This window comes from Notolepis coatsorum, assembly GCF_963971535.1.
Source record: "Notolepis coatsorum genome assembly, chromosome: 18".
In the NCBI taxonomy this organism is placed as follows: domain Eukaryota; kingdom Metazoa; phylum Chordata; class Actinopteri; order Aulopiformes; family Paralepididae; genus Notolepis; species Notolepis coatsorum.
The window spans coordinates 23192230-23206885 of NC_140182.1; the positions used below are offsets into that span (position 1 = coordinate 23192230).

Genomic DNA, 14656 nt, shown 5'->3' on the forward strand with positions numbered 1-14656 from the left:
TTGTTTTTATAAAGAAAACAATTATAGCCTATCTGATCAGAATGTAGGGCTTGGCGATTAATCGATTTTTCGATTAATTCGAATGAATGATCTAAGACGATTTTGAAAAAGAAAAATCGATAAAAAGAAAAAAAGAAAAAAGATTTTGTATTTTACAAAAAATGATGTTTGGTGAAAGTTAGATTTGCACTTTATTAATCCCAATAGGGCAATTCATTCTTGTTTGATGATCAAGAGGCACGTTTTATTTGTTTTAAGTGAAGTTTGGTGAAAAAGCTATTATTGCACTATTAATCCCAATAGGGACATTCATCTTTGTTTGATCAAGAGTAACCTTTTATATATATATATTATAATTTTTTTTAAGTGAAGATTGGTGAAAGTTAGGTTTGCACTTCAATCCCAATAGGGAAATTCATCTTGGTTTGATAATCTTTTTGTGTCAAATAAAAACAAAGGTTATTTGAATGATTTCCTAGGCGTTTCTAGTTTTCAAGAGAAAAAAAAATCGAGGGGCGGTCAGGTGGCGTAGCGGAGATTGTGCTCGTCACCAATGCAGGAGATGCTGGGTTTGAGCCCAGCTCTCGGCGTTGCCACCAGCTTGGCTGGCCGTTCACACTAATACAATTGGCAGTATTAGGGGGTGGGGAAGCTGGCGGTGGGAATCTGTCGTTGTGGACAGCGACGCCTACAGGTCAGGTCTCGGCGCTTGCTAAGCGGGGCAAGACTTGGTGGAGATAGCGTGCCCTCCCACGCGTTACACTTCACCAATGAGAGTCCTCGCTGCCAAGTGAAAAGACGTCACTGGCTGTCGGCGCACGTCTCGGAGGAAGCGTGCGATCGACTCGGGACGCCCTTGTACCGACTCGTAGGAGAACATGCATACAGCAGCCAGGTAGGGGAGGGGGGGGGGGGGGGGGGAATTGGCACAACGACTAATTGGGACAGGGAGAAAATCAGAGAAATCAGAAACAGAAAAAAATATCAAAATAATCGGAAATCGAAAAAAAAAAAAAAAAAAATTGATTTTGTTTTTAGGCCATATCGCCCAGCCCTACCAGAATGTACTTAGCATGTATTTAGTGAAGGGTTAGTAAGTGAAGGATTAGCTATACGCACATTAGTCTAGCGTAGCCATACCTCTCTCAACACTACCTTACACTCCTAGAATCCTTTTCTACCTAATGTTGAACCTAAAATATGTTTCTGACAATTTATATTTCTTTTCAATGGGGATGTGGGTGATTTAAGGTTTTAAACTGTGTGGATATCAAACAGGGAAGAAAGTGGGTAAAGATGGTTTTAAACTGTTAAACAGTAATTCAGCATTACTTTATTCGGTTTAGAGCGATACGCTGCTCTGTGCCACCTAGACTAATTACACCAACACTGTGATTATTGTACTGTAAATGAGGGCTATTTTATTGCACTGCAAGCAATATTGCATCATTTTACTCTGTCTATTCTATTTTACTAACTATTTTATTATATTAAAACTGCCATAGAATCAAACCATAAACAAGGTGGCCTATACGAGATGTTGGAGCTTAATGTGAAAAACGATGTGATTTTTATGTCTGCACTTTGTGCTCATTTTGTCTTTTCTTGCTGATGTGTGAAGCACTTTGAGCTGCAATTCTTGTATGAAAGGTGCTATACAAATAAAGTTGTATTATTATTATTATTATTATTATTATTATTATTATTATTATTATTATTATTATTATTATCAGTAAACAATTATATAACATTTAAATAACTAAGAAAATAAGGTACAGAGGCTGCTAGAATGAGAACAGGACTCCTCCTTAGACGGTCACTACTAATATACTCTTCTCCTTAAACAGTCACTACTAATATACTCTGCTCCTCCTTAAACAGTCACTACTAATATACTCTGCTCCTCCTTAAACAGTCACTACTAATATACTCTGCTCCTCCTTAAACAGTCACTACTAATATACTCTGCTCCTCCTTAAACAGTCACTAATATACTCTGCTCCTCCTTAGACAGTCACTACTAATATACTCATCTCCTCCTTAAACAGTCACTAATATACTCATCTCCTTTGATGTGAGGTAAGGAATTTATGTTACGAATCTTGGGTTAATCAGATGTTCCTATCACCGCCATCGGAGCGTGTGTGTGTGACGTTAGCGCTGAGCAAGTCACGAATAAGCGATTTTTCAGCCCGCTTTTGTATCGTGCATAAGGACACATATACTCTCGATAATCTAGCATTTATTTGAAAACTATTCATAAATCAGCCGAAAAATTACAACGTGTTTTGTGTATTCCACTAAAGGCGATTATTGCATATTTCTCTGGAATGACTAGAAATCTCCAAAACTATACTCGTATTCAAAACGGTATAAAACGGAAATGTACAGATGAAAAAACAATCCGTTTTGTACATGTTGACTGCAAGCAAGTCATTGATAAGCGACGGGTGTATTAGACCCATAATTTAAGATATAGTTTAACCTTCGCAAATATCCCTGTCCTCCCATTGAGTAAAGTGCTGGCATAGAAGCCCTAATTTGGTCATATGGGCGTGGCTCTGAATGAGTTAAACAGTCACTAATATACTCATCTCCTCCTTAGACAGTCATTAATATACTCTGCTCCTCCTTAGACAGTCACTACTAATATACTCTGCTCCTCCTTAGACAGTCACTAATATACTCTGCTCCTCCTTAGACAGTCACTAATATACTCTGCTCCTCCTTAATCAGTCACTACTACACTCTGCTCCTCCTTAGACAGTCACTACTAATATACTCTGCTCCTCCTTAGACAGTCACTAATATATTCTGCTCCTCCTTAAACAGTCACTACTACACTCTGCTCCTCCTTAGACAGTCACTACTAATATACTCTGCTCCTCCTTAGACAGTCACTACTAATATACTCTGCTCCTCCTTAGACAGTCACTAATATACTCTGCTCCTCCTTAGACAGTCACTACTAATATACTCTGCTCCTCCTTAGACAGTCACTAATATATTCTGCTCCTCCTTAAACAGTCACTACTACACTCTGCTCCTCCTTAGACAGTCACTACTAATATACTCTGCTCCTCCTTAGACAGTCACTACTAATATACTCTGCTCCTCCTTAGACAGTCACTTATACTCTGCTCCTCCTTAGACAGTCACTAATATACTCTGCTCCTCCTTAAACAGTCACTACTACACTCTTCTCCTCCTTAGACAGGTCACTAATAATATACTCTGCTCATCCTTAGACAGTCACTAATATACTCTGCTCATCCTTAGACAGTCACAAGACATGCCCTAGTCTTTAGCATACAGCAAACTCTAAAACTCAATATTTTTGGTATCCTTTGGTCAGGTTAAATCCTTAATCACCAAGCATACCACTATAATCTGCAGTTGCTTTAATTGTACTCTTATGTTTTACATTTATTGTATATCTATAGTATATATATATATTTTGTATGTATTATGCATGTATGTACTGTATACACGCTCAACCTCATTGACAATGAGACCTCAATGCATTTAGAGTTGAAATAAAGACTGAATGTATGAACGAATGAATGAATGAAGGGATGATACCTGCTCCCCTCTGACGCACCTGTCTAAGACAAACAGGTGTGCAAAGACCTTGTGTGTGGGTGCGTGCGTGTGCGTGCATGTGTGTGTACCTGCAGAGGCTGGTCTTGGAGGAGCCCTGGCCCAGGGCCTCGGCCACAGAACTGTCACTAGAGGTTCTCTTCCTCTGACTCTCCTTTACCCTGAGAGAGAGAGAGGGGGATAGATGAGAGAGAAAGGGGAGAGATGAACGTGCTGTATCCAACCAACTTACTGCTTATCTCTTACAGAATGACCTCCTAGACCCTAATCAGTCAGGCTTCAGGACTGGTCACTCCACAGAGACAGCCCTCATTGCGGTCACAGAGGCACTTCACTTAGCAAAAGCGAAAGGCCTCTCCTCTGTCCTGATTCTCCTAGATCTATCTGCAGCCTTCGACACAGTCAACCACCAGATCCTCCTCGCGGCCCTCGCAGGAATGGGAGTGGCTGGCTCTGCGCTGACATGGTTGTCATCATACCTCAATGACCGCTCCTACCAAGTGTCATGGAGAGGGACCCTGTCGGCCACCCGCCCCCTGCGGACGGGTGTCCCCCAGGGCTCGGTTTTAGGACCCCTTCTCTTCTCCCTCTACACTAAATCACTGGGTAACATTATCACGTCTCATGGCTTCTCCTACCACTGTTATGCCGACGATACTCAACTCTTCCTCTCCTTCCCTCCCTCAGATATCCACGTCTCTGAGCGGATCTCGGCCCGTCTGTCCGACATCTCCGCCTGGATGACGACCAACCACCTCAAACTGAACCTAAGCAAAACAGAATTGCTCCACCTGCCGGCCAAATCCTCCCCCCTGACCGACCTTTCCATCACAGTCGAGAATGCAGCTGTGACCGCGTCCCCGACCGCCAAGAACCTTGGTGTTGTCCTCGACGACCAGTTGAACTTCTCTGCTCACATCGCAGCGACAACCAGAACCTGCCGATTCCTCCTGAGCAACGTCAGAAGGATACGCCCCTTCCTGACAAAAGAAGCCACCCAACTCCTCGTCCAATCAACAGTCATCTCCCGCCTCGACTACTGCAACGCACTGCTCGCTGGCCTCCCGGCCACTGCCACTAAGCCTCTTCAACTCATTCAGAACGCAGCGGCCCGCCTGATCTCAAACCTACCGAAGTCGGCCCATGTCACCCCACTTCTTAGGGACCTGCACTGGCTCCCCATTGCTGCACGAATCCGCTTCAAGGCCCTCGACCTAGCATACCGTGCGGCAAAGGGAACTGCTCCCGCCTACCTCCGGTCAATGGTCTCTAACTACACACCCTCAAGACCCCTACGCTCTGCATCTTCTGGCCGCCTCAGACCTACTCCTATCCAAGCTCCGGGAGGGTCATCAAAGAGAAGTCGCCTATTCTCAGTCCTTGCCCCACAATGGTGGAATGAACTACCCACCCCAGTTAGGACAGCCGAAACACGTCCAATCTTTCGCCGTCGACTAAAGACGCACTTCTTCAACCATTATCTGAATTAAAAAAAAAAAAAAAAAAAAAAAAAAAAAAATCTAACCCTAACTAACCATACTGTCATGCACTTGTCCTAATAAACTAACCTACACTGTAGCACTCAACACTTTGATGAACATTGTTACTCAGCTGATAGAGTTGTGCTCTTCCTGATGGCTTGTCGTACAGAACTTGTAAGTCGCTTTGGATAAAAGCGTCAGCTAAATGACTAAATGTAAATGTAAAAATGTAGATGAGAGAGAGAGAGAGGGAGAAATGAGAGATGAGAGAGTAGAGTGAAACTTATTGAAACCATAAGTTATAGGTTTGGTTTTGATATGACCATTCTACACTGTGCTGCGAGAGGTACACAGAGAGGTACACAGAGAGGTAGACGGAGAGAGGTAGACAGAGAGAGAGAGACAGAGAGGTAGACAGAGGTAGAGAGAGGTAGACAGAGAGAGAGAGACAGAGAGGTAGACAGAGAGGTAGACAGAGAGAGAGACAGAGAGGTAGACAGAGGTAGAGAGAGGTAGACAGAGAGAGAGAGACAGAGAGGTAGACAGAGAGGTAGACAGAGAGAGAGACAGAGAGGTAGACAGAGGTAGAGAGAGAGGTAGACAGAGAGAGAGACAGAGAGGTAGAGAGAGAGGTAGACAGAGAGAGACAGAGAGTTAGACAGAGAGGTAGACAGAGGTAGACAGAGAGAGAGAGAGACAGAGAGGTAGACAGAGAGGTAGACAGAGAGAGAGAGAGGTAGACAGAGAGGTAGACAGAGAGAGACAGAGAGATGGATGGAGAGAGTTAGACAGAGAGGTAGACAGAGAGAGGTAGACAGAGAGAGACAGCGAGATGGATGGAGAGAGACAGAGACAGAGGTAGACAGAGAGAGGTAGACAGAGAGCGACAGAGAGGTAGACAGAGGTAGAGAGAGGTAGACAGAGAGAGAGAGAGAGGTAGACAGAGAGGTAGACAGAGAGGTAGACAGAGAGGTAAACAGAGGTAGAGAGAGAGGTAGACAGAGAGGTAGAGAGAGAGGTAGACAGAGAGGTAGACAGAGAGGTAGACAGAGAGGTAGAGAGAGAGAGCGACAGAGAGGTAGACAGAGAGGTAGACAGAGAGGTAGACAGAGAGGTAGACAGAGAGGTAGAGAAAGAGGTAGAGAGAGAGGTAGACAGAGAGAGAGAGGTAGACAAAATCTGGCTCAAAATATTAGACTCTGTGATAGAACCGATTTCCCTGTGTGTGAAGTCTGGGGCCCACTTGCAAACCAAGACTTCACCAAATGGGACAAACACCCAATTGAGACTCTGCATGCAGAATTTTGCAAATCCATTCTCCACACCCAACGGAAAACACCAAATAATGCAGGCAGAGCAGAATTAGGAAGATACCCACTAATCATCAAAATTCAATAAAGAGCATTTAAATTCCACAATCACCTAAAAGAAAGTGACCCAGACACACTCAACAACATAGCCCTCACCTACAGAGAGACCCTTGAGAGATGCCCACTCAGCCAGATGGTTCTGGGACTCTGCTCACAAACACAAGCAGAGCCACCAGACAGAAACCACACTGGACTAAATCAAATTATAAGAAAACAAAAAGAAAACTATCTGACACATTGGAAATAATCAACCAAAAACCAGAGCAAATTGAAATGCTATTTGGCCCTAAACAGAGAGTACACAGTGGCAGAATACCTGAGCACTGTGACTGACTCAAAACTAAGAAGATCCTTGACTAGGTACAGACTCAGCGAGCACAGCCTAGCCATCGAGAAAGGCCGCCATAGGCAGACCTGGCTCCCAAGAGAAGACCGTCTGTGCACCCACTGCACACAAGATGAGGTGGAAACCGAGCTCCACTTCTTAACAACCTGCCCACTATACCAAGACATCAGAGACATATACTTCCCACAAATTGCAAACACCCAAAGAGACTTTGAAAACATGGACAATAACTCAAAACTCCCATACCTACTGGGAGAAATACAAGAATGTACAAACACAGCAGTAAGATTTGTGAGCTGCTGTGACAAGAAAAGGACATCCAACGGAATACAACCACCATAAAGACTGTACAAGAAATTCCTTCTGTAAATTCTTTTGATTTCTCTGTTTGATTGTTTTGTTTTGTTTGGCTTTGGCAATGTAAACGTATGTTCCCCATGTCAATAAAGCCCAGTTGAATAGAATAGAATTGGTAGACAGAGAGGTAGAGAGAAGTAGACAGAGGTAGAGAGAGGTAGACAGAGAGAGAGAGACAGAGAGGTAGACAGAGAGAGAGACGTAGACAGAGAGGTAGAGAGAGAGGTAAACAGAGAGAGAGGTAGACAGAGAGAGGTAGAGAGAGAGGTAAACAGAGAGAGAGAGAGACAGAGAGGTAGACAGAGAGAGATACAGAGTGGTAGACAGAGAGGTAGACAAGAGAAAGAGGTAGACAGAGAGGTAGAGAGAGAGGTGGACAGAGAGGTAGAGAGAGGTAGACAGAGAGGTAGAGAGAGAGGTAGACAGAGAGGTAGACAGAGAGGTAGACAGAGAGGTAGACGGAGAGGTAGACAGAGGTAGACAGAGAGGTAGAGAGAGAGGTAGACAGAGAGGTAGAGAGAGGTAGAGAGAGAGGTAGACAGAGGTAGAGAGAGGTAGACAGAGGTAGAGAGAGAGGTAGACAGAGGTAGAGAGGTAGACGGAGGTAGACAGAGTTAATTACCACCTGAATACTTGTTGAAACATGCCAATGCTGCTTTCACTGCATTCTATATAGTTGATGTCAATTTTAGCATCAGTCACACAACCTCTTTTTACCGTCACTTGACACAGTATGGGCACATTTTCTGTTTCACAACTGAGAACAATACTTAAGCATTACATCACGCGCAGGAGTGTGTTATGAGAATTAGAGCATGCCTAGGGGTGGTTGTTAGGCCCGAGGTGCAGCCGAGGGTCGTTAGACCCCCCTAGGCATGCTCTAATTCTCCTAACACACGACTACAAGTGGTGTAATGGCTTTTATACAATTGGCGCATTCATCTAACCTTATTGCTATACAATAAACACACATTAATTGAAGATTTAGTGACAAAACCATCCGCAGAAAAAGTTGTTCCAAAAAAATTATAAGAGAAGTTGCCTCTGTGTGTAGAAGCAGCTCGGAGGTGCGCTGTTTCAAGGCATGCCATCTAAGAATGAAGTGAGCGTGTGTTATTGGATTGATTGATTGAAAATTTTATTACAGATAGACAGTGCTTACATCTTTATACAATTGCCGAATTCATCCAACCTTATTGCTATACAATAAACACATTAATTGAAGCATAATGGAGATTTATTCACAAAACCATCTGCAGAAAAAGTAGGTTAAAAAAAAGAAATAAGAGAAGTTGCCTCCCTATAGGGGGATTTTTTTAACCTACTTTCTATAGAAGCAGCTCGGAGGTGCGCTGTTTCAAAGCATGCATCTAAGAATGAGGTGAGCGTGTGTTATTGGATTGATTGATTGAAAATTGTATTAATGTCCGCCTTTTTTCGAACTGGTTATGCTTTGGCCCTCTTTCGAAGTCGGTTATGCTTAGAGTTTGGAATCAGGGCTGGTGGTCTATCGCCCTGCTCTAAAGATAAACTCTAAGCATAACCGACTTCGAAAGAGGGCCAAAGCATAACCAGTTCGAAACAACAAGGCTTCAAAGCATGCCGTCTAACAGTGAAGTGAGCGTGTGTTATTGGATTGATTGATAATTTTATTAACAGTGAAATGAGAGTGTCCTTTTGACGAATGGCATCTAACAACACACTTCGTGCGATTTATATTTTGTTTCACAATGACTCATGACCAACCAATTACATAATCCAACATTGTGTAAGCAACTAACACATTCCACGTGACAGAATCGTTTTTGAATGAGTCGTTATGACGCTATCAATACATCCGTTCATAAAGATTATTGTCCGCCATCTTGGTTTCATTCCTAAAAACTCAAATGGCGGAGTGATTGTAATTCGGTTGTGGGCGGGTTCTGGGATCACGAGCGTGTGTTATGATAAATAACGTCTAACTTGACTGTTTCAGCCAATCAGAATCGAGAAATTTGCATGCCATTGTATAATAGAGAATAAAGCTAATTTGTTTATAAACTAGACCCGGTGTACGTTGGATTACATTAGTTGCAGAGCCATGCTATTGATCCCCCAGTCGCACTGGTGACAACAAGGCAAAATGTGACCAGACACTTCCCAACAAGTCTAGCCACGCTAGATCCATGTGTTCCAGCTGACACCAGCACAGGCTGTGGGGGAACATACACCTGGTGCATCATGGTCTCTCCCTCCTGGGTCTGTCCTGCACCATGGCCTCTCCCCTCTGGCTCTCTTCTGCATCATGCTCTCTCCCCTCTGGGTCTCTCCCCCCTGGCTCTCTCCTGCATCATGGCCTCTCCCCCCTGGCTCTCTTCTGCATCATGCTCTCTCCCCTCTGGGTCTCTCCCCTCTGGGTCTCTCCCCCCTGGCTCTCTCCTGCATCATGGCCTCTCCCCCCTGGCTCTCTCCTGCATCATGCTCTCTCCCCTCTGGGTCTCTCCCCTCTGGGTCTCTCCCCCCTGGCTCTCTCCTGCATCATGGCCTCTCCCCCCTGGCTCTCTTCTGCATCATGCTCTCTCCCCTCTGGGTCTCTCCCCTCTGGGTCTCTCCCCCCTGGCTCTCTCCTGCATCATGGCCTCTCCCCCCTGGCTCTCTCCTGCATCATGCTCTCTCCCCCCTGGCTCTCTCCTGCATCATGCTCTCTCCCCCCTGGGTCTCTCCCCCTGGCTCTCTCCTGCATCATGGCATCTCCCCCCTGGGTCTCTCCCCCTGGCTCTCTCCTGCATCATGGCATCTCCCCCCTGGGTCTCTCCCCCTGGCTCTCTCCTGCATCATGGCATCTCCCCCCTGGGTCTCTCCCCCTGGCTCTCTCCTGCATCATGTCCTCTCCCCCCTGGGTCTCTCTCCCTGGCTCTCTCCTGCATCATGGCCTCTCCCCCCCTGGCTCTCTCCTGCCCTCAGCCTCAGTGTCTCTCACTCTCTCCTGCCCTCAGCCTCAGTCTCTCACTCTCTCCTGCCCTCAGCCTCACCGTCTCTCACTCTCTCCTGCCCTCAGCCTCACTGTCTCTCACTCTCTCCTGCCCTCAGCCTCTCACTCTCTCCTGCCCTCAGTGTCTCTCACTCTCTCCTGCCATCAGTGTCTCTCACTCTCTCCTGCCATCAGTGTCTCTCACTCTCTCCTGCCCTCCTGCCCTCAGTGTCTCTCACTCTCTCCTGCCCTCAGCCTCACTGTCTCTCACTCTCTCCTGCCCTCAGTGTCTCTCACTCTCTCCTGCCCTCAGTATCTCTCACTCTCTCCTGCCATCAGTGTCTCTCACTCTCTCCTGCCCTCAGTGTCTCTCACTCTCTCCTGCCCTCAGCCTCACTGTCTCTCACTCTCTCCTGCCCTCAGTGTCTCTCACTCTCTCCTGCCCTCAGTATCTCTCACTCTCTCCTGCCCTCAGCCTCTCACTCTCTCCTGCCCTCAGTGTCTCTCACTCTCTCCTGCCATCAGTGTCTCTCACTCTCTCCTGCCCTCAGTATCTCTCACTCTCTCCTGCCCTCAGTGTCTCTCACTCTCCTGCCCTCAGTGTCTCTCACTCTCTCCTGCCCTCAGCCTCACTGTCTCTCACTCTCTCCTGCCCTCAGTATCTCTCACTCTCTCCTGCCCTCAGTGTCTCTCACTCTCCTGCCCTCAGTGTCTCTCACTCTCTCCTGCCCTCAGTGTCTCTCACTCTCTCCTGCCCTCAGCCTCACTGTCTCTCACTCTCTCCTGCCCTCAGTGTCTCTCACTCTCTCCTGCCCTCAGTATCTCTCACTCTCTCCTGCCCTCAGTGTCTCTCACTCTCTCCTGCCCTCAGTATCTCTCACTCTCTCCTGCCCTCAGCCCCCGTGTCTCTCACTCTCTCGTCTCCTTCCCGGTGATGAACGACTCATTACTGTGATATACGATGATGCTTCTATTTAACACCCGAGGAATCTGAGCGCTGAGCTCAATACCAACACGTTACATGAGCTGACCGCGCGGGCGTGAAGTCAGTGGTTAACACCGCGAGGAACTTGACACAGCGTTCAGAATAAATCCAAATGCCAGGGAGCTTAATAACCACGCCAGCTGATCACTCACAGCTTGCATGTAGGATCCACTCTACATCTCCCTCAGTTTTCCTATGCTTCTTTGTTTTGTTGTTGTCCTTAGCTCTATTTAACTTTTTTATGTTCTTATGTACCTTGTTACCTTGTGTTTCATTACATGTATATATATATATATACATTCATACCAATTATTCACCTGTTCTATTCTCCATCCATCTATCATCCATTGCAACACTATATTATCACCAACATCCAGTTGGGGGATCCCCTTTGAACAGCCCATCTGAGGTCTCCCTCCTCCACACCGCCTGTGGTGCTTTTTCTTTTTCCCCCTATTGCTAGGTTTTTAGTGAGTCGTGGTTTTTGTTTTTTTATCTTTTGTGTTGTTTCTTCTCGACTTGTACAAGAAGACTTGTACAGCCCATGGGGGCTATTCCATGTGATCTCGGGCTTTACAGATACATTTGATTTGATTTGCATAGCACGCCCTCATTAATGAGGCTAAATAAATAGACCTGCTAGCTATTCATGCTAAATGACGTGCCTTTCGCTAAAGCGGCGATCCTCGAAAGAGAACGTGTAACGTTTGAAACGCAGACCCTGGAGCACTTTATTACAAAAGACTTGGGCAAGTCCTCCACAAACACTGGGAAGAACCAGCGATGTTGGCTGTATACACTAACGGCTGCTTGCTGTAAAGGCCTCCACTCTGTCGTAACGGTGTGTTCCTGCAGGTTTCAACAAGTTACATTTCAGACCTTTTTAAGACCACTTTGAATATAATTTAATACCGATTTCACGGCCATACTGGCAGAAAAGTATGAAGGAAAATAGTTTGTTTGTAACCTTTATTTTAACTCGAAGGACATTGAGGTTTCCCTCATTTACAATGATGACGAGTTTACACACACGAGCAACACAATGAAAATATAAAAAAAAGAATAGAAGAAACTAAAAACAATTGCAATTTGACAAACAGAGATTTAACACCAGATGTTTAAAAGCAGAAGCAGATGGGAGGACCTCTAACTTTAGGGTTTGTTGAAGATAGATAACATAAAATGACGATGAAAGAAGTAATTCCATACGAATTGACTATTACCGTACTGCTTACTTTGCAGCCCAGAAACAACACATTTAAACAAGACACAGAGAAGATACCGCAACATAGAAGTAACTCCCTAAATCAAATACGTTTAAAAAAAACTAAATCTAAATATCTTTTGATAAAGACTTTCTAAAGGCCTAAGATTCAGATGATTAATCAAATCAAATCAAATTTATTTGTAAGGCCCGACAACACACGTTAATGTCCCCATGGCCCGGACACGTCTTCTTTAAACGAGTCAAGAAGAAACATCACAATAAATCAAGAACAAAACTAAAACACCATGAAGTCCAAAAAGTTTTAAATAAATAAAATAAATGAATGCAACACTCCCAGACATACCCCACGTGAAGGTAAGGAAAACCTAGCAATAGGAAAAAATGCACCACAGGCAATGTGGAGGAGAGAAACCTTAGAAGGGCCATTCAAGGGGGGGATCTCCCTTCTTAGATGTCAGTGATAATAGTGTTGCAATAAAACAGGCGAGACAGTTGGTAAGCATGCACACATATGTGTAATGAAACACAGATCATGCAATAGCAACTGAACATTTTGAAAGATTGAAAAATAGAGCTGATGGCTGATCTATTTGAGGCATGGGGGTGGCGCAGAGAGTCATCATCACGGGACGTCCACCACTCCGGTCATCACCACGAGACAGCCACTCACAGGGAGACAGGACTTAACTCTTAAGACATTGTAAGACCCGCTAGAACCTGCAACTAAACCCTGCTAGAACCCTGCAACTAAAAAACGAAGCAACGTTCTGTTCCACAACATCAGAATTCCCGCTCGTCGCCAACGCAGCAGCTCCAGACTTCCCGCCTGACGACGTCACGAGTCCGAGTCTTACGCCTCCGAGTCTTACTCCTCTGCGTCTTACTCCTCTGCGTTTGGGAGAGGAGCTCCTGGTCACTAATATTGATTGAACTTTCCAAGGCCATGGAAATAACATATTGGATTAACTTTATTGGACAGATGGACTAAGAGAGGGTCAGCATTCAGAACACACCAGTCTCTCCTGTGGAGAATGGACTGAGCTTTCATGCTATGGTGACGAGTGTTGTAGTCGAGTCACTAAATCTCAAGTCCGAGTTGAGTCTCGAGTCCCCAGTGTTCAAGTCCGAGTCCAAGTCCGAGTCATCAAGGTTGAGTCCACTCCACTTCGCAGTCAAAGAGCTGACGTACAAATAAAAAAAGGTCTACGTTAAACATGAATGACACAGCGGTCACCATTTCAAAGGGAGTTTATTTACTTTGTGACACAATAGTCAAACAAATGCACTAGCCATCAATATCGTATGCCAAATTATTATGGCCCATTACAAAAAATAAATAAACAATGAACAAGTCTTGAGTCCTCGCGTCTGCACCTTCCGAGTCCGAATGCAGTCAATGCTCAAGTCCAAGTCCAAGTCCAAGTCCAAGTCATCAGTTCTCAAGTAGAGTCCTGAATTCACAAGTCCTGAAAATCAGTCCAGGACTTGGACTCCAGTACTACAACACTGATGGTGACACAGGGAGAAGAGATGACCCAGGAACTGAGGAGCGAAGACCTGAGACGACCACAAGAGGGCAGCCTCGCTCCATTCACACAGTATCTTCCTGCTCTAAATCACAATGTGAAACCCTCACACATTCTGTGCCACGCAGTTTGCCCATCTTATACCACTCTCTGCCAGTGCTGTAAGCCTATGGAGTCGCTCACCTTCTTTGCAGGGCTATAACTTTTTAAATATTATAGCTATATCGACATTACTATGGCCCATTCAACATCGGGTAACTATCGTTCCGGATGTGGGAACGTTATATTTTTCCATTCATACATTGTCGTGTTAGTACCGTCGTAAATATAAGTATGTTTTAGAGTTTAGAGTTATAGGCCCAGACGCATATTATACATAATGGATTGGCGTTTCCTTCCTATACATACGTTTCGTTCCTCGGTATACATTATGCTCCATCATGCGTGAAGGAAAGGGGGGGGGGGGGGGGGTCGTTTATGATTCCTTGATTGTCAGTAACAGCTTTCCTTAGTACGACATCATACGTTGATCGGATGGATTGCAATGAAATAAATGGACAATCGAGCTGGAATTAACATTAGATTCCTCTTACTTGTGGCCGATGAGTCCGGAGAAAAAGAATTCCAATTATTTGATTTCGATCTGCTAGATCCATTTTCCGTTTGTATGACGCAATAAACGCAGAAAGCATATTGATTCTTGCGTCTCGAAAGCGATCCCATGCACTCAAGTGTTTGTCTTGATCAACATAACAAGATAGCTCTGCCGGAGGATTTTCCCCGATGCACAGAGCGCCACATCCGGTTTAG

General features: G+C 45.0%; 1 protein-coding gene across 3 annotated transcripts in view; it reads right to left on the minus strand.

Moving 5' to 3' along the window:
* Positions 1–14656, minus strand: part of dgkzb (diacylglycerol kinase, zeta b) — a 189632-nt gene that overhangs the window by 21982 nt on the left and 152994 nt on the right. For all 3 annotated transcript variants that reach the window (XM_084334853.1, XM_084334851.1, XM_084334852.1), the window contains exon 26: positions 3672–3761. In XM_084334853.1, the coding sequence (XP_084190979.1) occupies positions 3672–3761 (90 nt within the window). The remainder of the gene's footprint in view (positions 1–3671; positions 3762–14656) is intronic.